The sequence below is a fragment of the Rhineura floridana genome, chromosome 10 (assembly GCF_030035675.1).
Source record: "Rhineura floridana isolate rRhiFlo1 chromosome 10, rRhiFlo1.hap2, whole genome shotgun sequence".
NCBI classification, from domain to species: domain Eukaryota; kingdom Metazoa; phylum Chordata; class Lepidosauria; order Squamata; family Rhineuridae; genus Rhineura; species Rhineura floridana.
In genome coordinates, this window is record NC_084489.1 from 91,286,389 (window position 1) to 91,309,145 (window position 22,757).

Consider the following 22,757-nt stretch of genomic DNA (forward strand, 5'->3'; position numbering starts at 1 on the left):
GCCTAGGGCACCCCAAGTTACTTATTTGTTTTTGCATTTTTTCTGTTTTTCTTTTGCATTGATGCCATTATCTTTTTTTTGCATTGATTTGCTATTGTTTTGCATTGATGTCATTATCTATCACCCTCTCTTTTCTTGGGGTATATGCTTTGTCCTGGCTCAGAGCAGATTGTGGGGTGGGCACCCCCAGTTGCTTGTTTCTGTGTGTTTTTGTCCATTTAGGTTGTACAGAGATGCCCTCATCCGTGCCCTGTGCCCAGCAGATGCTCTGGGCCAGGTGGGATGCATTGGCATCTCATAGAGGACACCCTCCCCTTTCCTGGAGTGTTTGATTTGTCCTGGTCTAGAGGAGATTGCTGGGAGGGCATCCCCAGTTACTTATTTCCTATGATCTTACACATCATTATGCATTTATGAGCATTTCCGAAGCCTGGTCATTTTGATGCAATAAATGTATTGTTATTCTCAACGGGGAGAGTCCCCTGACCACAGCGATATATGTTATGGGGGACCCCAACAAATATTTTGGGGGTCAGAGACGTGTTAACTTTGGCTTGGAATTGTTGCAGCTGTGAACTTTTCTTCTTTTTTAGTGTTTTGAACTTTCAAGCAAATAAGTAATAGGGAACCAACTCAGCGTCGTCTCCTGCGAGGCTGCTCCACCCTCTGGCCTTTCCGGCACTCTCAAGCGGGCCAGTGCCAGGCGTTGTTCAAGCCCAGCTCCAGCCTCCTCCGGGCCCCAGGGATTCTGCGCTGACGCAATCCTGCCTGCCCGGAAAGCCGAGGGGGCGGCGCGTCGCCTTAAGGGCTCGGCCTCCACGCGGGCGGCAGCAGAGCAGGAGGCGGCGGCGGCGGCATCCCGAGGCGCGCCGTGGTGGTGAGCAGCTCCCGCGTCGGGGGGGGAGGGGGCGGACAGACTTTTGGGCCAAGGCGGGAGGGGCCCGGCCGGGCAGGGGAGGCTCCGGGGTGGGCTCTTCTGCAGAGCAGGAATGTGCCCCCTCTTCGATCCAGGCTGGGGTGAGTGACCCCCCAAGCCTTATATGGACCCCCCGGAGTTAAAGGAAGGAGTTTCGCGGAGCTCAGGGGGACTCCCTCTCCCCACCCCAATTCTATGGCAATAACCCTGGTTAGCCTCTCGCCCCGCGCTCCTCGAAGCAGGCGGCCTTCGAGCGGGGAGGCTAGGGGGTTTCCGAGGTGCCTGCCTGGGAACGCGGGCTCGGGCGGGCAGGATGGCAAAGCGACCACCTTAAGGACTAGCGGCTTGACCGCGGCAGAAACTTCAGGGGTCCGAGCGCAGGCAGGAGGGCGCAGGCGGCGCTTCACGCGTCTGGCGAGGTGGCCTCTAGAAGGGCTGCGAGTCCCGCAAGAGCTCCCCCCCCCGCGCGCGCCTTTCCAGAGCTCTCGGCTGCAACCGGCTGAGCGCTCTTCTCCCCTTCCCTGCGCCCCGCTAGCCGCCGCCTCTCGCTGCTGCTTGGAGACGCTGCCCCCCTCGCCCCCCGGACGTCGGTGCAGGAGAACAAGAGAGGAAAACAGACGACGCTCTTTCCAAGACGGAGGGCGGGGCTCCCCTGGAGACCCCATTGCCGGCGTCTCCCCTCCCTGCTCAAGGAAGTTTGGAGGCCGAAGGCCAAAGGGAAGGGCGAGAGAACCTACCTGAGGCCCCGGCTTCTACTTTGCAGAAGGGTCAGCTAGGCCTCTTTCCGCAAAAACCAGGTAGTATTTTCTTCAGGACCTAAACAGGCACTAGCGTTGGATTCAACCACCTGAGCGCAAAATTGTGTTTATTTCTGAGTTACTTAAGCGCTGCGTGTTCAAGGAACCTCAAAGCGATGTACAGGAAATCGGGATCCGCTACGGGAGAGCAGCATTTCAAATCATTGAGTACAGCAAAGCAGAGGTCCAGCACCTTGGGCAAAACAGAAATAAAAATCAAGATTCAATGTAAAATATGCATGCCAGTTTTATTATAGCGAAAGCACAGACTGACTGGCTTACTACTCATTATTATTATTATTAGATTTATGTCCTGCCCTTCCTCCCAGCAGGAGCTGAAGGTGGCAAACAAAAGCACCAAAAACATTAAAACATCATAAAAACAAACTTTAAAACACTTTAAAACAAAACATCCTCAAAAACATTACTTAAAAAAAGCTTTCAAAACATCTAACATTAAAAACATTTTAAAGAAGAAGGTTTAAGAACATATTAAAAGCAATTCCAACACAGACGCAGACTGGGAGAGGTCTCAACTTAAATGGCTTGTTCAAAGAGGAAGATCTTCAGCAGGTGCCAAAAAGATAACAGAGACGCGCCTGCCTGATATTTAAGGGTAGGGAGTTCCACTAGGTAGGTGCCGCCACACTAAAAGGCCGCTTCCTCCTGTGTTGTGCAGGACGGACCTCCTGATAAGATGGTATCTGCAGGAGGCCCCCACCTGCAGAGCACAGTGATCGACTGGGTATGTAAGGGGCAAGACTTACTTAAAGAAGGGAGCTAACAGCAGCAGAGTAAGATGAGGGTGCTCAGGAGTAATTTGCATAGCCAAATTAATTTGCTGTGTAAATCTCTGAGTCAGGCCCAACTGTTCCTGCAGGCAGAGGATGGCCTCCTCCTGCGATCCTGCCTCCCCTCCGCCCGGTGTGGTGCAAGAGCCTCCCTTCTACTTGGCTGCAACACGCCTTGCAGGGAGGAAGTAGGGCCTGAGCGGAGTCCGGGGCGCTTCCCTCGCCCTGCAGCAACACGCACACTTCCTTCCCTCGCTTTTCATGCAGCACCCACAACCCCTGGGCCGCTGCCCTCATCCGTCCAGCGCTGGATGCCCTGGATCTCCTCCTGTGGCTCTTCTGCCTTTGCCCAGGCCGAGAAGGTCTGACTTTTTGGCTAGCACAACTTCCCTGCGAGGTAGAGGGACACAACGTTCTTCATCAAACCTTCACAACGGGGGCCATTTTATTAAGCCCTTTTCCGGCTGATCATTTAATCAGTGCTGATTTTGTTAAAGCTGAAAGAGAGGTGCAGGAAGGTCCCCTCCTTCCAGGAAATGATGTCCTGAGCTCTTTTTGGTAATCTGTTTCTGTACTACATGTGTTATGATGGTGGGTAGTTTAGATCTCGTGGTGCCTTGTTTGGTTTATGTATTTCCCCCCCCCCCGTACCAGAAGGGGAGGGCAAATGAGCCATGCCAATAAACAAGCAAACAAACGGTGCCTGCAACCAAATGTATTGATCGTTAGTCAACCTGGCCGCTTGCATACACATACAGTTAAAATAGACAAACAAGACAGATACAAGCAAAACACGCTAAACCATACCGAAATATGATTGAAGTTGTACCATTTCAGTCACTCACTGACATGTATCAGTATAATAATTTAAAACAGTAAGCAGCGTCTGTTTCCCTATGGTCAATTTAACAAATGCAACAGTCCCTATATGTCACATAGTCATCTATTCTGGCCAATATGAATACAATTTTGATTAAGGAGAGAGATTACACATCCCAACAACAAGGGAGTTTTTAAAAAGAGCGCAAAAGGGTCAGTGTCTAAACTCTTGCCCCACCCTTCTTGGAAGACGTTGCGGATGGATGGATCCCTTCTGCACCTGTTCCAAGTATGTTCAGACGCTGTAAGGACGGCGGCAGCTTCCCGGCTTGGCCCTTGTGCCCTCCCAGGGTCAGCTCTGCTCTGCCCAGGGATAGGTGGGCAGGGGAGGGGGGACTCGGGATATGTGCGCGTGTGCAGCTCTGGGCGGGTGTTGCTCTGGGATGGGCACTCTTCCTTTGCTTGGCAACCCTCAACGCCCTCCTTAGCCTGCACACGTGCCTCAAAGACCCCACTGGCCTCTGCCCAGGGAGCCCTGGGAACTACAGAGGTGTGAGAGGGAGCGGCAGGTTCTGCCGGGCAGAGAATTCTCAGCATCCCCTCCAGGCTTCCTGGGGAAGCCATGATGATTCAGCAGGCAAAAAACTGCCTCATGTTTGCAGGGGAGGTCTGTCCCACCCGTCTCCAGTACCTGCTTGCTCAGTCTCCAAAGAAAACTGACCATGTGCAACAGGGATGTGGACCCTGTGGGACCCTCCAGATGTTGTTGGACTATAGCTCCTGTCATCCCTGACCATTGGCCAGGCTGGCTAATGGCCTGACAGAGTCCAGCAATGTTTGGAGAGCCACAGCAGGCTCCTCCCCTCAGCTGGGGGTAGAGGTTGCCCTCAGCAGCCTGCCACTTGGAGAAAGGGAGGGCGCTCTGTGTGTGTGTGTGAGACAGAGAGAGAGAAATCCTACCCCTCATCCTCATTGCATTCTTCCATGAACCCTTCAGACTGACTCACACCCTCTGCTCCACCTTAGGACCCATCGTACACCGGCATCTTGCTTTCGTGGGGCTCCCAAGGAGAGGTGCAAGGATGGCCACTAGCACAGTGAAGGTGAATGGGCCTGAGGTGGCCGCTGAGGACTCAGGCAAGACTGTTGTCAACATCAACATCAGCCAGGAGTCTTCGCTGTCCTACCTCTGCAAGGCTCTGGCAGCCAGAAGGCGCCCCCCCCAACCTGCCCCCAAGACTTCACAGGCCGCCGTCGACCCCCCTGCCGGGCCTCAGTGGAACGCGGAGCAGAAGATGCTGGGGGTACTGGCTGTGGGGCACAAGGGGGCTGTTCTGGAGGGAGAGGCAGTGCTCTGAGGGCCAGGGTGACGCGGGTGGCCAAGCTCAGCCAGAAGTGAAGAGGGGAGGGGAAGCACCTCTGTGGGGTGAGGGGTGATGGAGGAGTCAGGCTGGACTCCCTTCTCCAGCACGAACGTTGTGGCCAAAGAACAGTGCCTGGAGAGGAGGCAGATTTGTGGCCCGTGACTTGGAGTTGGAGACGATGATCAGAGCGGGGGGGTCACCCAGTTGCGGGACGGGTGAGAGGAGAGGCACTGGGGGAGTGAAGCACACACTGCTAGAGATGTCTGAGTGCTGGCTGGGAGGAGCTCTGTACACGCTCAGAGAGATCTCCTCCTGCTGCCTATTGCAGGGCAGAGCCTCGATGTTCAGCATAGACGTGGGTTCAGAGCCATGTGTTAAATTAATGCGCTGCTGGCCTGGCGACTCCGTAGTCCTTTAATCCCAGATGGGGTGGGAGTTTCTCGGAGGAGGAGGCTGAATTGTGGAGGGTCAGGGGGAGGGAGTCCTGGCTCGTGGGGGGGCATGTGAGTGAGTGCATCCCTCAAAGTGGGTCTCTCTTGCCTGTTTTGCCTTGCAGGGGACCCAGATCCTGCTGGGACTGATGTCGATTGGCCTTGGATGGGCGATGAGCTTAGGGGTGTATGACGGCTTGATGCCATATTATGAATTTCGTTCAATATGGAATTTTTCCCCTTTCTGGCTGGGGTGTGTGGTGAGTCATGCAAAGCTGAAAAGAGGCGTTGTTACCCTGGAACTGCAAGGTGGGAGGAGAGATCCCAGTTTGGAACCCAGGGAGCAGGCAGAGCCCCGTTCCTTCTCTTGCACAGGCGAGGGTCAGGGAGGCCCCACGGCCTGTTGTCTGGTTTCTTTTTGCTTTTTTGTTTGGTGGCCGGGGGGATATTGGTAACTCTGGGATGTGGAGGCATCACAAGTAATGAAGCAAAAGAGCTTTAACTCCGAATAACGGTGGTTGTGGAAAGAACGAGGCGGGAGAGGAGAAGTCTGGAGTTGGGTTTTTCTTCCCACAAACGTTCAAATTGCCGCTCGATCAGAAAACATGAAAAAGAACTAAAGTCCCTCTGAACCCCAAAATAATAAGCTTTGGTCTACTTGGTACGCATCTCCATGACCAGGAGACCGCCCCCTTTGACACCCACAATAATTTTCACCAATCAAAGCTACGCTCATACATGTGATGGTCTCAGATGACAATGTCAGATAAGGAACTCACGGGTGCACATCATGATAAGCTGTGGGCCACCTGAAATTCTACATCTGCAACTCCAGGAGAGTGTCTTCTGTGGGAAGGCATTGAACTATGTTTGTTTATTTATTTATTGCAGTTATATACCGCCCCATAGGTGAAGCTCTCTGGGCTGTTTACAACAATTAAAAACATTAAAAACAAATATACAAATTTTAAAAAGCACATTTTAAAAAAGCCATTTTTTAAACACATGTTTATGTTTGGCCCAAATGCTTCTTTGGGGCACAGTACATCATCAGACATGGCAATCCTATGCTAACAGTGGCCAAAATAGGTAGAAAAGTATAAGGAAGTAGGGGTCTGCACTCCGTAATAAGCTTTGGGCCACCACACATCATGCACCCGCCCAGTACTTTTTTAGTAAAAAAACTGGGGTGCCAGTACTCATATTGTGATAAGAATGCCGTGAGTGCCAGCGCAAAATGGTTGCCATGGGCAGCAGCAGCAGCAGAAAAGAACTGGTGGTGCTCTGTACTGGTGTGGACCATCGCAAGAAAGGACAACACCCACCCATCCAGGAGTGTCCCATCACAGGAATCCCCACAGCGCCATGAAGCTCACTGGGTGACCTTGGGCCAGTCACTGCCTCTCAGCCTCATGAAAACCCTAGTCATAGGGTCGCCATAAGTCGGAATCGACTTGAAGGCAGTACACCTCCTTCTTTCTCTCGGGAGGGAGAGCAGACATATTCCTTTGCCTCTCCCTTTCCTCCAAGCATGAGGGCAAGCACTGGGCTCAGTGTTTGCAGCTCCAACTTAGCTAGTTAGCTAGATATAGGACTCTTTCCTATCAAGCATGTACTTCCAGAATAAAGTAGTTGTTTCTTATTTTAAAGCTTAAAGTCTCTGTCTGACTAATTTGCAGGGAAGGTATAATCTTTAGCAAAGATTCAAACACACACACACATAAGCTCGCTTAGAACTCTCCGTTCCCAGCATTGCGACTCTCCGACATACCATCGCAAGAAAGGACGACACCCACCCATCCAGGAGTGTCCCATCAGAGGAACTTCAGGGTGTTTTCATGTTTTATGACTGAGCTGTGTTTAAAACATTCATGTAAATAAGGAAAAGCACCGTCCAACTTCAGGAAAAGAACATAAGAGCCCTGAAGCTGGATCAGGGCAAAGGGAGACCATCTAGTCCAGCCTCTGATCCCACAGTGGCCAACCAGGTGCCCCAATAGGAGAGGACCCGAGCAGGACGTGCAAGAGTGCAAGAGCCCTCTTCTCACTCGGGCCCCCCAGCGACTGGCACTCAGGAGTATACAGCCTCCGACAGTGGAGAGAGTACACAGCCGTCCTGGCTAGTGTTTCCCCTCTGAATCTCCCAGTGTTCAGTTTCACTGGGTGGCCTCATGGCCTTCCACTTTATCCACATCACACATAATCTTGTACCTCGTATCATGTTTCCCTTCACTTACCTTTCCTCCAAACTAAAAAGCCCCAAACGTGACTTTCCTCTCGGGAGAGTTGCTCTGTCCCCTTGATCGTTCTGCAGTTTTACAACATCCTCTTTTGAGGTGAGAATTGTTAGAAGAAAGATGCTGGGAAGATGAATTAATCGTTTCCCCAGCTGAGAGTGCCCTGGAAGAAGATGACAGATGGGTTATGTTTGGTGAAAGTGGCGTGGCCCAGCCTGAGCTCACAGATCCCCAGCTGGATAATCAGGATACTAAGGCTGCAATCCTTTGCACACTTCCTTATGAGTGAGTCAGACACAGTAAAGGGCAAGATCCTAGGCTGTGGCAGGAGGTGGCCTTGGAGCCCAGGCGGCAGCCCACTCACACAGCTGTTTCCTCCCCAGCTCATCGTAGCCGGTGCTATCTCTGTGGTGGGTGACAGACGCGGTGGCAGCTGGGTAAGTGCAGGCGGGCCACATGGGGAGGGGGGTGCCCTGCTTCAGGGGCCTCTTGTCCCACCCTTGGCCATGCTGGCTCTAGTGAAGGGAGGGGGCTGGGGCTGCTCCCCTGCTGCCCACCCCTTCACGGCTGTCCCTCTCCCTCCTTTCCCAGGTCCATCTGGCCACCTTCTTCCACCTGGCCAGCTTCGTGGCTTGTGTGATGGCGCTGATTACTGGCGTGGGAGACTTGCCAAACATCTACAACAAGCCCTACTACACCAGAGATATGTGCAGGATGCAAAGGGATGAACCCCGTTACAGGTCCTGGGACGAACCCACCCCCAGCCCCTGCACCTTCGACGAGAAGCAGGTGCAGCTGTGCGAGGAGCATATGTGGGCATTCTGGGTGAGTCACCTCCTGCGGCCAGGGCTGTGGGTCTGGTTTCTGGAGCCAGGAAGGGAGTGGGGTTGTGGGGTCTAGAGGAGGGCAGGGATGCACTCTGCAACCTGCATGCTGTGTAGCCTCTCAGGAGCCCTGTGAGGTGGGCTGTGCCAAGCAGAGGGCAGCACGACTGGGAGGAGTGCAGCTGCCAAGGGGCGCAGAGACGGAGGGGTTAGAGTTCAGCGGAGTGCTGAGACTGGCAGTTGAAAGCATGAAGACACTTAGTGGTTTATTATTACAAAGAGTTCAAGTCACACATGCTGAGGCAGCCACGCGGCTTCCATTCAGAGAGCCGTTACGGATGGGGTAGAAGCACGCTCACTGTTCTGCTGGTTCCAGTGTGTCTCTACCTCTTTCTTCTGAGAATGGGGCACACAGCGCTAGTCAAACCCAGCCCCTAAAACCAAGTGGGAGCAGCTTTTTAAAAAAAATTCAGCTTCAAAGGGATTTTGCAACTGATTGACTGATCAACCCCTTCCCTCTCCAGGTGTGGTTAATAGAAATGCTTTGCCCTGGCGACTAGTGTGTTCACAGCCTAACTGAGAACAAAGACGGGAAGAGAAGGGAGGAAGGGGGGAGCAAAGCCTGTGAAAACTACAAACACTTCCGAGGAGGACTCAGCAGAGGGAAGAATAGATTGCCTTTCTGTCTGTTGCCTCCCACTAGTTCAGGTCACTTGTAACACGCATTGGTGCTTTATTCCCAACAAGAGGTCATAGAATCCTAGAGTTGGAAGGGGCCTTGTAGGCCATCGAGTCTAACCCCCTGCTCACAGAAGGAAATCCACAGCTAGAGCATCTCCCGCAGATAGCTGTCCAGCCTCTGCTTGAAGACATCCAGTGAAGGGGATCCCACCACCTCCCTAGGCAGTCGGTTCCATTGCTGAACTGCCCCATAGAGAAGGCCAGTTGCCAAGAGGAGCCAAAGGGGGCTTGGGTGAAATTAGGGTCACCTTCTCTTGTGACCGCCTCTCTGACATTGCACAAGGCAGCGTCCTATGTTCTGCCCACCCCAAATAATGCAGCACCAGCATGAAGGCACCATTGTTGTCACCATAGGGACCCTCCATAGGGAGGGGCTCAGATGCGCCGCAGACAGTTCACATGGGGGCAGTTGTTTGCGGGGGGAGGGGGATGACGTTCTGCCCCATCCTCTGACCTGCAGATGACCTCCTCTCTATTCCCCCCCAGAAAATTTTCGCTGGTGTCCGGATCCTGCTGTTCGTCATCTGCATCACGGCTCTTGGAATCGCAGTTTTCTGCTTGGGAAATGGCCTCCAACACATCTGTTGCTCCCTGCTGGTACGGAAATTGGATGGGGGAGGTGGGAGGTTGGGCCTCTTGGGACCAAGCAGACGGGCCCTGACCCACAGCACTCTGGGGAGTGGCTGAAGGTAGAGTTTTTGAGGGGAGTTCTACAGCTAAATGGGAAACTCTCCACACTTGCATCAACACAAGAATAACCATCTAAGTCAAGGGTTTATGACATTGTTGCCCCCACACACGCTCACACGCCTCCAAGGTCAGCAGCATTAACCTTTGACACAAGATGTAATAAAATCCAAGAAAACTCCCACCAGCAACAGATCAAAACACACCATTAAAATGCAGCTCCAAACCCAGAACTAAAATGCCTGGAAAAGAAAAATGTTTTCCTCTGGAAGAAAAAAATAAAGGCAGTGCCAGGCAAACCTCTTTGAGAATGGGGGCTCCCTAAACAGGGAGGGGGACTACCGCAGAAAAAGGGCTTGCTTATTTATGTATTTGTATTCCACTATGTTGTTAAAACATCAAAGTGGTTTACAACCAGTTAAAAAACTTAAAAATACAAGAAAAACAAAAGTCAACTATTGCAAGAAGACATCTTCTTAATCGCCTGCATAAGCCTGGCAGAACAGAAAGTTCAGTTGGCATTTAAAGTTCAAAACAGAGGGCGCCCGCTACATCTGAGTTGGCAGAGCATTCCAGAGGACTGGGCTGAAGACGCTGAAGGCTCAATTTGATGTGGATGTTAAATGAACTTTACCAGCTTGGGGGATGACCAGTGCCGCTCCTGCAGATGATCTCAGTGATTGAGCTGGGACAGAAGGGTTCAGGTGCTCCTTAAGTTACCCTGCACCTAAGTTGTTCAGGGCCTTGTAAATTAATACAAGGACCTTGAAACTGGCTCAGCAGTGGATGGGCAGCCAGTGCAGATGTTTTAAGAGCAGTGTCATGTTGTCAGGCATGTGCCCCCATCAGCAGTCTGGCTACTGCATTTTGCACCAGCTGAAGCTTCTGAGTCAGGCCCAAGGGCAGCCCCGCATAGAGTGCATTGCAGTAATCCAGCCTCGACGGTACCAGTGCATGGACTACAGCGGTCAGGCTATCCCTGTCCGGGAGTGGCTGTAGCTGACGAACAGGACCAAGCTGGTAAAAGGCACTCGTAGCCACAGAGGATAGTTGGGCCTCCAGTGACAAAGATGAATCCAGGAGTACCCCCAGGCTACGGCCTGCTACTTCAGAGGGAGCGTGACCCCATCTAGAACAGGTAACTTGCCTGTCTCTCGGGCATCCTGCCCACATCATCAAGCTGCATTAACTGGAATTATACAGCTCCTCAGTATACCAAGCAGCAAAATGGGCTCCATGGCACCGGAGAGTGCCCTCAGAAGCAATCATGTCAGTGTCCCTACGAGTCTCACCATCCCATAGTGAAAGTAGGGCCTCAACAGGATCACCTGCTCTATCCACTGGAGAATGGAAAAGAGTGATCAGGAATCTATTGGATTCCATCTGTCTCCAGGGGCGGACCATCCTAACTGGTCCTCCAACCCTGCAGGGGAGAATTGTCGCTGCAGATCCAAACCTCACCAGGAAGTGGTCTGCCCATGACAGTAGGGTGATATCCATCCCACCAGTTTTTATTTTTATTTATTTATTAGATATTATATCCTGCCCTTCCTCCCAGAAGGAGTCCAGGGCAGCAAACAAAAACACTAAAAGCACTCAAAAACATCTTAAAAACAAAAGACTTAAAAAACATATTAAAACAAAACATCTTTAAAAATGTCTTTTTAAAAACAACAACTTTAAAACGTCTTAAAAAGCAATTCCAACACAGACACAGACTGGGATAAGGTCTTACTGAAAAGGCTTGTTGAAAGAGGAAGGTCTTCAGTAGGTGCTGAAAAGACAACAGAGATGGCGCCTGTCTAATATTTAAGGAGAGGGAATTCCACAGGTTAGGTGCCGCCACACTAAAGGTCCATTTCCTATGTTGTGCAGAACGTATAAGATGGTATCTGCAGGAGGCCCTCACCTGCAGAGCGCAGTGATCGACTGGGTATATAAGGGGTAAGACGGTCTTTCAGGTATCCTGGTCCCAAGCTGCATAGGGCTTTGTGCACCAATACCAGAACCTCGAACTTGTCCCTGTAGCTAATGGGCAGCCAGTGCCATTCTTTCAGCAGTGGGGTGACATGTTGGTGATGTCCTGCCCCAGTGAGCAGTTGTACCATTGCATGTTGCACCAGATGCAGCTTCCAGACCACCACCCTCCACACATGCAGCAAAGACTAGACAGAGGGATGCCCAGCTCTGTGTGTTGGACTGATGACCATTTGAGACAGTCCCATAGTTGCCATGAACTCCATGCTGGACCTGAGGTGCTGTCAGCAGGGATGTTGAAGTTACCCAAAACCACCGTTCTGGTTCCTCCAACACCACACCCGAGACAACCTCAGCCAGCTTGGTCGGAGAGGCTGTGGAGCAGCAGGGTGAGCGGTACAACAACAGCATCCCTAATCTGTCTCTTTGGCCCAGCACCAGATGTCGGTCCTCCGGTCCCGCTCCAAGAGAGAGCCATTTCCCGGTGACAGAGAGTGAGCTCCTACGGACTACAGCAACTCCTCCCCCTGCAGCCAGACCTCCAGTCTGGGCTGCTGTCGTGCCCAGTACCCAGGTGGGCAGATCGGAGTCAGATCCGGGCTGCCCAGCTCTCCCACCCAGGTCTCGGTGACAACACGCCAGGTCGGCCCATTCATCCATGATCAAATCATGGCTCAGCCTGGTTTTATTATGGACCGACCTGGTGTTCAGCTGTAGAAGCCCCAGACTGTTGGGAGCAGTGGTAGAGCAGCCATTAGTATCAAGGATAGGGGAGGCCCCAGAGGGGGATATGAGATGCAAGCACCTATCATCACCCCTCCAACATCTCCTTCTGCCATGCCTACCCCTCCCCTCAATCACTGAGATAGATTGTGCAACAACCCCCTCTTCCAGTATTCTTCCTCCAAGACATATCCTATATAGAGAAACACTCTGGCTAGAGAGAGAAAATCATTATACCAGGTTATGCAGATACCATTCCACAACAGTTAGACCACAATACAGTCTGCCCTAGATATACCCACCCTCCAGCAAAGGGAACAAAACGAGTACGCAGGCGTCCCACTCCATCTCGCAACTGGGGCATCCACAATCACATCTCTACCCGTCTCCCATCCAGGAGTTTTGAGCTCTCTGGGACGCACCAGTCTCTCACACTGGGCACCCCAAAAAACATAAGACCAATGTGTATCAGGCAGTTCACCCTCTCACACACCACAAGCGCACGTTATATACCATGGAAAGGACCAAATACCCACCGGTGGAGAAAGAGAGCAAAGCAAAACACGAAGCCAAAATGGGATGGTGCCCTCACCTTGTTCCAGCCCCGAAGTGATGACCCCAAAGGGATTGTACCTTTTTGTGCCACCCCTTTGGACTCGACCCTCCAGACGGCAGCCCGTTGTCTGGGATGTGGCTGTGCTATCTAGCTCGGCTGCTAATAGCAGTTAACTGGCAGCAGCTGCAGAGTCCTCAAATCTTGCTGTTCTCAGCTGCTGGGCTGTGTGTACCAGATGATGAATGGCAAATTGCAGGCAGGTACAAGGCTAGCAGGAGGGTGAGGGGGCAGAGGTAGTTGCCTGAAGGTACTTAAGACCTCTCCTCCCTCTCCCTCCCGTTCACCTTTCCCACACACCCAGCAAACTCTTGGTGGCCTGGACTCGCTGCGTGGGATGAAACTCTGCTATGTGGCTCTGCTGCTGATAGCCTTCTCTCAGATGCGAGCACATGGCCTCTGAAGACCAACTGAGGCACTGGGCAAGTTCATGTGGGGTCAGGTGCTCCTTGATCTACCCAAGTTGTTTGATCTATTTATTTTATTTATCTCAAAGCAATATGCAGAAAATCAAGTACAACAAACATAATTTCAAGACATTGTACAAAGTCAAATAACAAAACCGTACTGAAAAATAGAAATCAATACCAAAAAAGAAAATCAGTGTAAGATATAACAATCAGATACAGTATAAAGGAATCTCAGGAGCAGCAGGCAACAAGGGATTGAATACAGTACAAAGATATCAGAACAGGGTTCAAAAACAAAGCAAAAATAAATAAACCTCAAACCAGTATACAAAACAAGAAATCAAGTTCAGTACAGAATATTAATCGTCAAATAAAAACCTTTTAAAACAGCATTATGCTATCAAATCCATACTCTTCCAAAATCCCAACCAATCACTTTGTACAACACAGACAGCTAAGCAGAGAACAACTCAAAACAGCCTTGGAATTGAAGTAAAGATAAATTAATGGTGTGTCCATTCCCCTCCCCATTCACACTCAGGGTGGGGGGCAGCTCTGCACCTGTGAGACCCTCACTCTGAACGGCAGTAAGCAACTTTATCTCACCATCTTCCTAACTGCTCAGGCTCCAACCCGGAGCCATAAACACCAGTGCCCAACTGCCAATCAGAGTAACCAGTTTAAACACGCCGTGCCTTTCAAAGCAAAAAGCGAACGGAGCACAGACAGGGAGGGGAGGGGAAAAGCAAAACCACCCACAGATAAGAACCTAAAGAGGCCTGAAGCAGCTGGATGAGGCCAAAGGGCGCCTGTCTGGCCCAGTGTCTTGTTCTTTTTTTTTTTACAATAATTTTTATTCAAATTTTCATAAAAGATACAAAACAAAATCATAAAACATTCAAAGACAAAAAACAAAACAAAAATGATTAAACAAAAAAATAAAATGTTGACTTCCCATTTGTCGCAGATCAAATCAGTTATAGGTCTACAATATATAACAATCCTGTCTCTTAAATTATATTATAAAATCACTTTCCTCCAGTAGTTATCTTAATTAATCATCAAATCTCATAAACATTACTTTATTCTTTCCACAAAAAGTCAAAGAGAGGTTTCAATTCTTTAAGAAATATATCTATCAATTTTTCTCCAAATAAACATGTCGATTAATCCATCTCGTTAATAATAATAATAATCTTATTGTCATAACCATAGTCCAAATAAACATATCGATTAATCCATCTCATCAAAATCTGTTAGGTCCAATAATTTCAATAGCCATTATTCCATTATCCCTATTAATTCCATCTTCAATAGTCCTGTTAAGTCCAGTAATTTCAGTGTCCAATCTTCCATTATCAGTATTCCATAATAATCTTGCTGTCATAGCCATAGTCATATAATAAGAGTCTGATGGGAATTTCCTCTATCCCAAATATTTTCTTGCCATCAATTCTGAATAAGTTGCTGAAATATTGTTGTAAAGTCATATCTCTGTTCTTCTTTTTTACAAATTGCACTGGCTCATCTCTTGAGAGTTTTTCCATTGTCACATGGCTGCAGTTAATTCCATAGATTTTCTCTGTATCAAGCTCCATCACGTCATTCCAGTCCAGAAGATTATCCAAGCCATTGATAACTTTATCTCTAATATCTTCATTAATTTCTTCAGAGATAACGTTAAATTCCAAACAGTAGATTTTATTTCTAATATCCATAAACTCCAGATCTTTTTCCAATTCCACATTTGTTCCAATCTCCAGGGCTTGTATCTTCCCTTTATTTTTTCTTTTCTCATCTCTGATCTCATTCTCCTCTCTCACAGGATCCCCTATTTCTTTAAGCTCCTGCGTCATTTTGCTCAGTTCAATTTTCAGCTCCTTACTGCCCTGTCGCAGGGTTTGTTTCGTTATCTCAATCTCATCCATTATTTTCTGAAACATAATTACTTCCAGATTCTCAGCCCCTTTCTTGATTGCCATTTTTAAAACCACAAAAACAAAACAAAACAAAAATAAAGAAGAACCACTTCTTATTTCAGCAACAATTGGGTTAATATTCCAGGCTTGATGACATCACAGTATAAACAGAGCAGCCTGCCTTATCTCTCTATGTTCAAGAATACAAAACAAATTTAGTTCCCAGCATCAAAACAGTTAGTGGCGTCGTGAAGAAGCAGATTCGTCAAAATAAAATAGACCAAAAAGAGAATAGTCCCAGACAATATAATGTTCCTCAGAATAGAAATCCCTCTTCTGTTTATATCTTTAGAATGTACTTCCAGGACAGCTTTTTGCAATAGAAACAGAGATAAGCTGTTAATTTCGTGAATAACAGAGAAGAGTTATAGCTCACCCAGAAGTTCTTTAAAGCTGATTCATTTGACAAATCTCTTTTTGCTGCAACAATTTAAACCAAGTAAAAAAAATAATAGAAAGAAGGGTGCTTGCCTGTTAGTCCGTTTTCTCTTTGAAGAAAAGATAAACGTATCGCATTAATCAGATAGAGCTTGTTCGGAAGTCCATCCGGCATTGCTGGCTGGACCTTTTCTCATAAATTAATGAAATCCAGTCCTCCCAACAAAAACAGGCTTTTGAGGTTGATCTCTACGTTTCTCCCTGCCCGGGAGAAATTTCATCAGTCAAAAAAAAAAATGTTCTGACTGATTTATATCTGAATAAGCTTCTTCTGCGGTGGGAGCCCGTCTCAAAAGCAGGCACAAGCGAAGTCACCCTTCCCGGAAGTCTAAAAATGGCCCAGTGTCTTGTTCTGACAGTGGCCAACCAGGTGCCCCAATGGGAAGCCCTCAAGCAGGACCCGGGTGCAAGAGCCCTCTCCCCTCCTGCGGTTTCCAGCAACTGGTATTCAAAGGCAGACGGTATCTGACTGAGGAGGCAGAACATAGCTGTCAGGGCTAGTAGCCATTGATAGCCTTTTCCAACATGAGTTTGTCTTTTAAAGCCATCCAAGTTGGTGGCCATCACTGCCTCTTGTGGGAGCACATTTTGTTCTGACTGGAACACGTACGTAGATAGCCAGCCTATGTCAGGGCAGTTGAAGTCGCCCATTACTACAACATTTCCTAGTCTGGATGCTTCCTCGATTTTATTTCTCATCTCAAGGTCTCCCTCCTCATTTTTGTCCGGGGGAGAGAATGACAGAACGCCCCCAGAACTAAGTTACTCTTGGAAGTGGGAGAGAGAAAATAATCCCTCCCAAATTAAAATGTTACTAAGAGGGTGGGTGCTGTATCAGGGCTGTGTAAGTCAAAATCAGCCCTTTGGAGTTGAAGCCCCTGTAGCTGTCCGAGATGTCGCCTGCCTGCAGATGCCCACGGCCAGGCCGTCTCTGCTGGAGCCTGTTAGCTGCAGCTGATTAAAATATACTTTGGGTCATGGGGGACGGGGCAGATCTAAGAGCACCATCAGACCACAGGCCTGAACTTTTGGGGTGGGGAAGGCGTTTGCAGTCAGTGCAACCCCACCCTAGTCGGAATGGGGCGCCCGCTTGTGCCTCCTTCCCAAGCATGCACTGACCCGGCCTTGCCTTGCCTTCCTCCTTGCAGATGCATGGTGAGAACTATGCCCTGGTGGAGGACCCAGAAGCACCCCCTCCATACGAGGTGCCGGCCAAGGAGGAGGACGCCACTGCCTGAGCTGGGGGGGGCAGTTTCCCTCTTGGGGGGCGAAGGAGCCTGCTGGCCCTGCTGGGATGCCGCCTGCATTGTGCTTGCCTGTGTGCCTGAGAGGGGCCACCTCACCCTTGTGAGCGAGTGGCCAGAAGCCCCGCTGGCCTTCAGCCTGCATTTGCCCCCAGTGCTTATCTTGAATAGAAAGTTCTGAAGGAATGCTTTTGCTGCAGATTTACTCATTAAAGTGGCTCTTGAATTGAGGCTGAAAGTGCTTGATGGTCGGGTCACCCAGCTGGATACACAAAGCATGGGAATGCCCCAGTCAGTGGTTGGGGGTGTGGGGGGGAGGGAGAGGCCCTCCTTGACAAATGAGAGAAGCAGTTGCCCCTTCCTGGAGGTGGCCTGACATCATGTTGCTTCCAGAGAGGGCAAAGGGAGCCCTGGGGAAGCCTCACATCCAGGGGCCCAAGTGCCTCCTCCCTCAACTGGCCCCCAAATAGTGAGAAAGCCACCCTGGAGATCTCCCTGCTGAACCCGGCCAAAGGCCCATCTAGCTGGGCTGCCTGATCCCAAGAGCAGCTCCCCAGAGACCTCTGGGAGGCCCCCTTCCACACCCCCTCTCACCAGCGCATGATGGAGACAGACCACCCCATTGCTCCCCCTGCCAAGAAAAGGGGATTTCTGGCCTCCAGATGTGGACATCCATAAGAACCTAAGAGAGCCTGCTGGATCAGGCCAGTGGCCCATCTAGTCCAGCATCCTGTTGTCTCAAGATCCAAGTGCAACACCACTGTCCCCTCCATTTCCTCCCAGTATTCAGAGGCATTCCACCTTCTTGCCCAGGAGGAGCCAATGGCAAGCCTGGGTGGATAGGCCCAGGCCAGATTTGGAATCTTCTTCCTAGAGAGGCTGCCTTTATGTGGGCATTTCTTCCAAGGATGGTCCACCGGCCTGCCTAGGGCCCTCTTGTGCCCCCAGGGAAGGGGCAGTCAAAGCCATGGAGGCTGGTCTGTTAGGGTAAACAAGGTGTTGCCCCACCAACTTTATTCTGCCCTCCGCCAGCTCCCACCTGCCTGCCTCCCTACTTACAGTCAGTCAGGGTGGCGGTGGCCCCGTCTGCCAGCTCCCTCCCCCTTAGTCTCAAGGTTGTCTGTAGTGGAGCTCAGGGGGGGGACAAAATTAGAATGAGTTGGCTCCGCCTCTCATTGGCTTTGTTTCCACCCACTATTGGCCCCTCAGCCTTCCACCCTGCCAGCCCCAATGGGCACCAGCCACCACTGAGCGCAAGGCCTCTTGGCTCCTTCCAGAAGCTGCCAAATTGCTGAATCCAACTACTGTGCAAAGCAACATGGTGAAGAGTAGCTGCATCTCACCTGGCTCTTGGGGAAACTCAGTGCTACCTCCCCCAGCCCTCAGTCTCTTCCAGCAGCTTCCTCCTACCTGCACCACCTGTGGAAAACTCTTTCCGCTTACAGGAAACCTCCATGTTCAGAAGCAATCTACCTCCAGAGATGTTGTTGTTAATTAGATTTGTTAGTCACTTGTTGCCAGAAGGGTCTTCAAGTGACAGTTACAACATTGTTAAAAACACAAATAACTAATCATACAATAAAACAACAACCACAACCCCCATACAACCACAGGAAGCTCTGGCAGCACCCTCATAACAAACAGCATCACCTTAGTCTATCAAAAGCCTGGGGGTGGGTGGGAAATAAATCTTTACTTGGCCCTGAAAAGATGTCAGCAAAGGCACCAGCAACATTTGATGTTATCAGGTTTCCCTTTGTTCGGTTTAACAATATACACAAAGATGTGTATAATCTTCCAACCTCCCATGGTCCATTAGCATTTATCACACACCTCTTCACCCAGAGGTCCCAGAGTGGGTTACAACAATCTTAAAATACAAAACAACTAAAAACAACCAGAATCCCCAAATAGGGTGGGTCCTAAAAATATACACCTCAGGTGTCAAAGACCAGGGCAAAGAGATGCCTCTTCAGCATTCTCTAAAAATTGTACAATGGAGTTGCTAAACGCACCTCGGTGGGGAGGGCGTTCCACAACTTGGGGGCCACCACAGAGAATGCCTTCTCCCAGGCCACCATCCCCTGAGCTACTGAGGGTGGTGGAAGTACCAAAAGGGCCCCCTCATCTCAACTCAGTTATGGAGGTCTATGCTTACAAAATAATATTTTATTTATTTATTTGTTACATTTTTATACCGCCCCACTAGAATAGCTCTCTGGGCGGTGTACAACAAAAATACAAATATATACCATAGGATCCCATAATAATACAACAAAAACATATATAAAAGAATAAGAAATCTAAGATCAATTACAGCAAATTTTAAAACTAAGTTAAAAATTAGATTAAAACGCCTTAGAAAAGAGGAAGGTCTTAACTTGGTGCCGAAAGGATAGCAATGTTGGCGCCAAGCACACCTCATCGGGAAGTCTATTCCACAGTTCGGGGGCCACCACTGAGAAGGCCCTAGTTCTTGTTACCACCCTCTGAGCTTCTCTATGAGTCGGAACTCGGAGGAGGGCCTTCGATGTAGAACGCAGTGTACGGGCAGGTTCATATCGGGAGAGGCGTTCCCGCAGGTATTGTGGTCCCGCGCCATATAAGGCTTTATAGGTTAAAACCAGCACTTTGAATCTGGCCCGGAAGCATATTGGTAGCCAGTGCAAGCGAGCCAGGACAGGTGTTATGTGGCAGACCGCTTGGTCCCCGTTATCAATCTGGCCGCCGCATTTTGCACTAGCTGTAGCTTCCAAACTGTCTTCAAAGGCAGCCCTACGTAGAGCGCATTGCAGTAATCCAATCGCGAGGTTACCAGAGCATGTACAACTGATGTGAGGTCCTCCCTGCTCAGATAGGGACGTAGCTGGGCTACCAACCGAAGTTGGTAGAACGCGTTCCGTGCCACCGAGACTACTTGAGCCTCAAGTGACAGGGAAGGATCTAAAAAGACTCCCAGACTACGAACCCGCTCCTTTAGGGGGAGTGTAACCCCGTCCAGGACAGGGTGTATATCCACCATCTGATCAGAGAAACCACCCACCAACAGCATCTCAGTCTTGTCTGGATTTAGCCTCAGTTTGCTAGCTCTCATCCAGTCCATTATCGCGGCCAGGCAACAGTTCAGCACATTGACAGCCTCACCTGAAGAAGATGAAAAGGAGAAGTAGAGCTGCGTGTCATCAGCGTACTGATGACAACGCACTACAAAACTCCTGATGACCGCACCCAACAGCTTCATGTAGATGTTGAAAAGCATGGGGGACAGAACTGACCCCTGTGGGACTCCACATTGGAGAACCCACGGTGTCGAGCAATGTTTCCCAAGCACTACCTTCTGGAGACGACCCACCAAGTAGGAGCGGAACCACTGCCAAGCAGTACCTCCAACTCCCAACTCCGCGAGCCTCTAGAAGGATACCATGGTCGATGGTATCAAAAGCCACTGAGAGATCAAGGAGAATCAATAGAGTTACACTCCCTCCGTCCCTCTCCCGACATAGGTCATCGTACAGGGCGACCAAGGCTGTCTCAGTGCCGAAACCGGGCCTAAAACCTGATTGAAATGGATCTAGATAATCGGTTTCATCCAATAGCGCCTGGAGCTGGCCAGCAACCACTCGTTCCAAGATCTTGCCCAGGAATGGAACATTCGCTACTGGTCTGTAGCTGTTGGGATTTTCTGGGTCCAAGGAAGGTTTTTTCAGAAGTGGTCTCACTGCTGCCTCTTTCAGACAGCTAGGGACCACTCCCTCTTGTAAAGAGGCATTTATCACTTCTCTGGCCCAGCCAGCTTTTCCATCCCTGCTAGATTTTATTAGCCAAGAGGGGCAAGGATCTAGTACCGAAGTGGTTGCATGTACCTGTCCAAGCACCTTGTCCACGTCCTCGAGCTGAACCAACTGAAACTCATCCAACAAAACATGACAAGACCGCGCTCCGGACGCCTCATTAGGATTAGCTGCTATAAACTGGGAGTCTAAGTCCCGGCGGATGCATAAGATCTTATTCTGGAAGTGTCCAGCAAACTCATTACAGCGGGCCACCGATGACCCTACCATGTCCTGAGGGCCAGAATGAAGTAACCCTCGGACAACTCTAAAAAGCTCCGCTGGGCGGCAAAGAGATGACTTAATAGTGGCAGCAAAATGTTGTTTTTTCGCCACCCTCACCGCTCCTAAGTACAGCTTAGTGGAAGCACTTACCAGCGCATAATTGCATCCGTCGGGAGTTCGCCTCCACCTCCGCTTGAGCCGTCTCCTATCTTGTTTCATCGCTCTCAGCTCTGGAGTGTACCATGGAGCTATATGAGCTCTACACAGGAGAGGGCGCGCAGGAGCAATCGTGTCAACAGCCCAGGTCATCTCCGCATTCCACAGTTTGACCAGGGCTTCGACAGGAGCACCAGTCTTATCAGCCGGAAAATCCCCCAGAGCCCTTTGAAAACCTTCAGAATTCGGGACTTCCGGGAAGGGTGACTTAGCCTGTGCCTGCTTTTGAGACGGGCTCCTGCCTCAAAAGAAGCTTATTCAGATATATCAGTCAGTTTTTTCTTTTTTTTTTGACTGATTAAACTTCTCCCGGGTAGGGAGAAACGAAGAGATTAACCTCAAAGCCTATTTTTGTTGGGACGACCAGATCTCATTAATTTATGGGACGAGGTCCAGCCGACGAAGGTGGGACGGATTTTCAACAGCAAGCTCTATCTGTTAAAGCGAACGTTCATCTTATCTTCTAAGAGAGAACGCACTAACAGGCAAGCACCCTTCTTTCTATATTTTTCTTTTACTTGACTTAAATTGTTGCTGTTTAAAAGAGATTTGCCAGATTGATCGGTTTTTGACATCTCACTGGGGAGCCGTAACTTCTCTCTGCTACGCACTAATTAATAGCTTATCTCTGTTTTTGTTGCAAAAAGCTGTCCTGGATTTGCATTCTAAAGATACACACAGAAGAGGGATTTCTATTCCAGATTTTTATTTTGAAAAATATTATACTGTTTTGAGACTACTCTCTTTTTGGTCTATTTTATTTTGACGAATCTGTTTCTTGACGATTGCCATTAATTGCTTCGATCCTGGGAACTGCATTTTGTTTACTTAACTATTGGAGAGATAAGGCTGTCTGCTCTGTTTATACTGTGATGTCACCAAGTTTGGAGTATTAACCCAATTGTTGCTGAAATAAGAAGTGGTTTTCCTATATTTTTCTTTTAAAATGGCAATTAAGAAAGTGGCTGAGAATCTGGAAATAACTATGTTTCAGAGAATAATGAATGAGATTGAGATAACGAAAATTGAATTGAGTAAAATGAAGCAGGAGATTAAAGATATAAGGGTCCCTGTGAGAGAGGTGACCCTGGAAGGGGTCCCTGTGAGAGAGGAGACCCCGGAGATTGGAATAGGGGTCCCTGTGAGAGAGGAGACCCTGGAGACTGGAATAGGGGTCCCTGTGAGAGAGGAGATCCCGGAGATTGGAACAAACGTGGAACAGGAACAAGATTTGGAGTCTATGGACTTTAGAAATAAAATCTATTGTTTGGAACTCAATGTTATCTCTGAAGAAATTAATGAAGATTCTAGAGATAAAGTTATCAATGGCATGGATTATCTTCTGGACTGGAATGATGTGATGGAGCCCAATATAGAGAAAATCTATGGAATTAACTGCAGCCATGTGACAATGGAAAAACTTTTAAGAGATGACCCAGTGTATTTTGAAAAAAAGAACAGAGATATGATTTTACAGCAGTATTTCAGCAACTTA

At 49.4% G+C, this 22,757-nt stretch overlaps 1 protein-coding gene across 1 annotated transcript; it reads left to right on the forward strand.

Annotated features, from left to right (window-relative positions):
• Positions 1 to 657: 657 nt before the first annotated feature.
• LOC133364798 (transmembrane protein 176A-like) lies at positions 658 to 17,222 on the forward strand. The gene is made up of 7 exons (XM_061585638.1): positions 658 to 877; positions 4,350 to 4,627; positions 5,244 to 5,378; positions 7,739 to 7,792; positions 7,947 to 8,180; positions 9,407 to 9,517; positions 16,896 to 17,222. Exons 2-7 carry the CDS (start codon positions 4,406 to 4,408, stop codon positions 16,983 to 16,985), a joined length of 846 nt encoding a protein of 281 aa, XP_061441622.1. The 5' UTR covers positions 658 to 877; positions 4,350 to 4,405; the 3' UTR covers positions 16,986 to 17,222.
• Positions 17,223 to 22,757: the final 5,535 nt, after the last annotated feature.

What these genes read in the sequence shown, in the direction of transcription:
- LOC133364798 (XM_061585638.1), top strand. Translation starts at nt 4,406, where the DNA reads ATGGCCACTAGCACAGTGAAGGTGAATGGGCCTGAGGTGGCCGCTGAG. An exon ending in CGGAGCAGAAGATGCTGGGG is followed by an intron (nt 4,628 to 5,243) that starts GTACTGGCTGTG and finishes TTTGCCTTGCAG; the next exon opens with GGGACCCAGATCCTGCTGGG. An exon ending in ACAGACGCGGTGGCAGCTGG is followed by an intron (nt 7,793 to 7,946) that starts GTAAGTGCAGGC and finishes CTCCTTTCCCAG; the next exon opens with GTCCATCTGGCCACCTTCTT.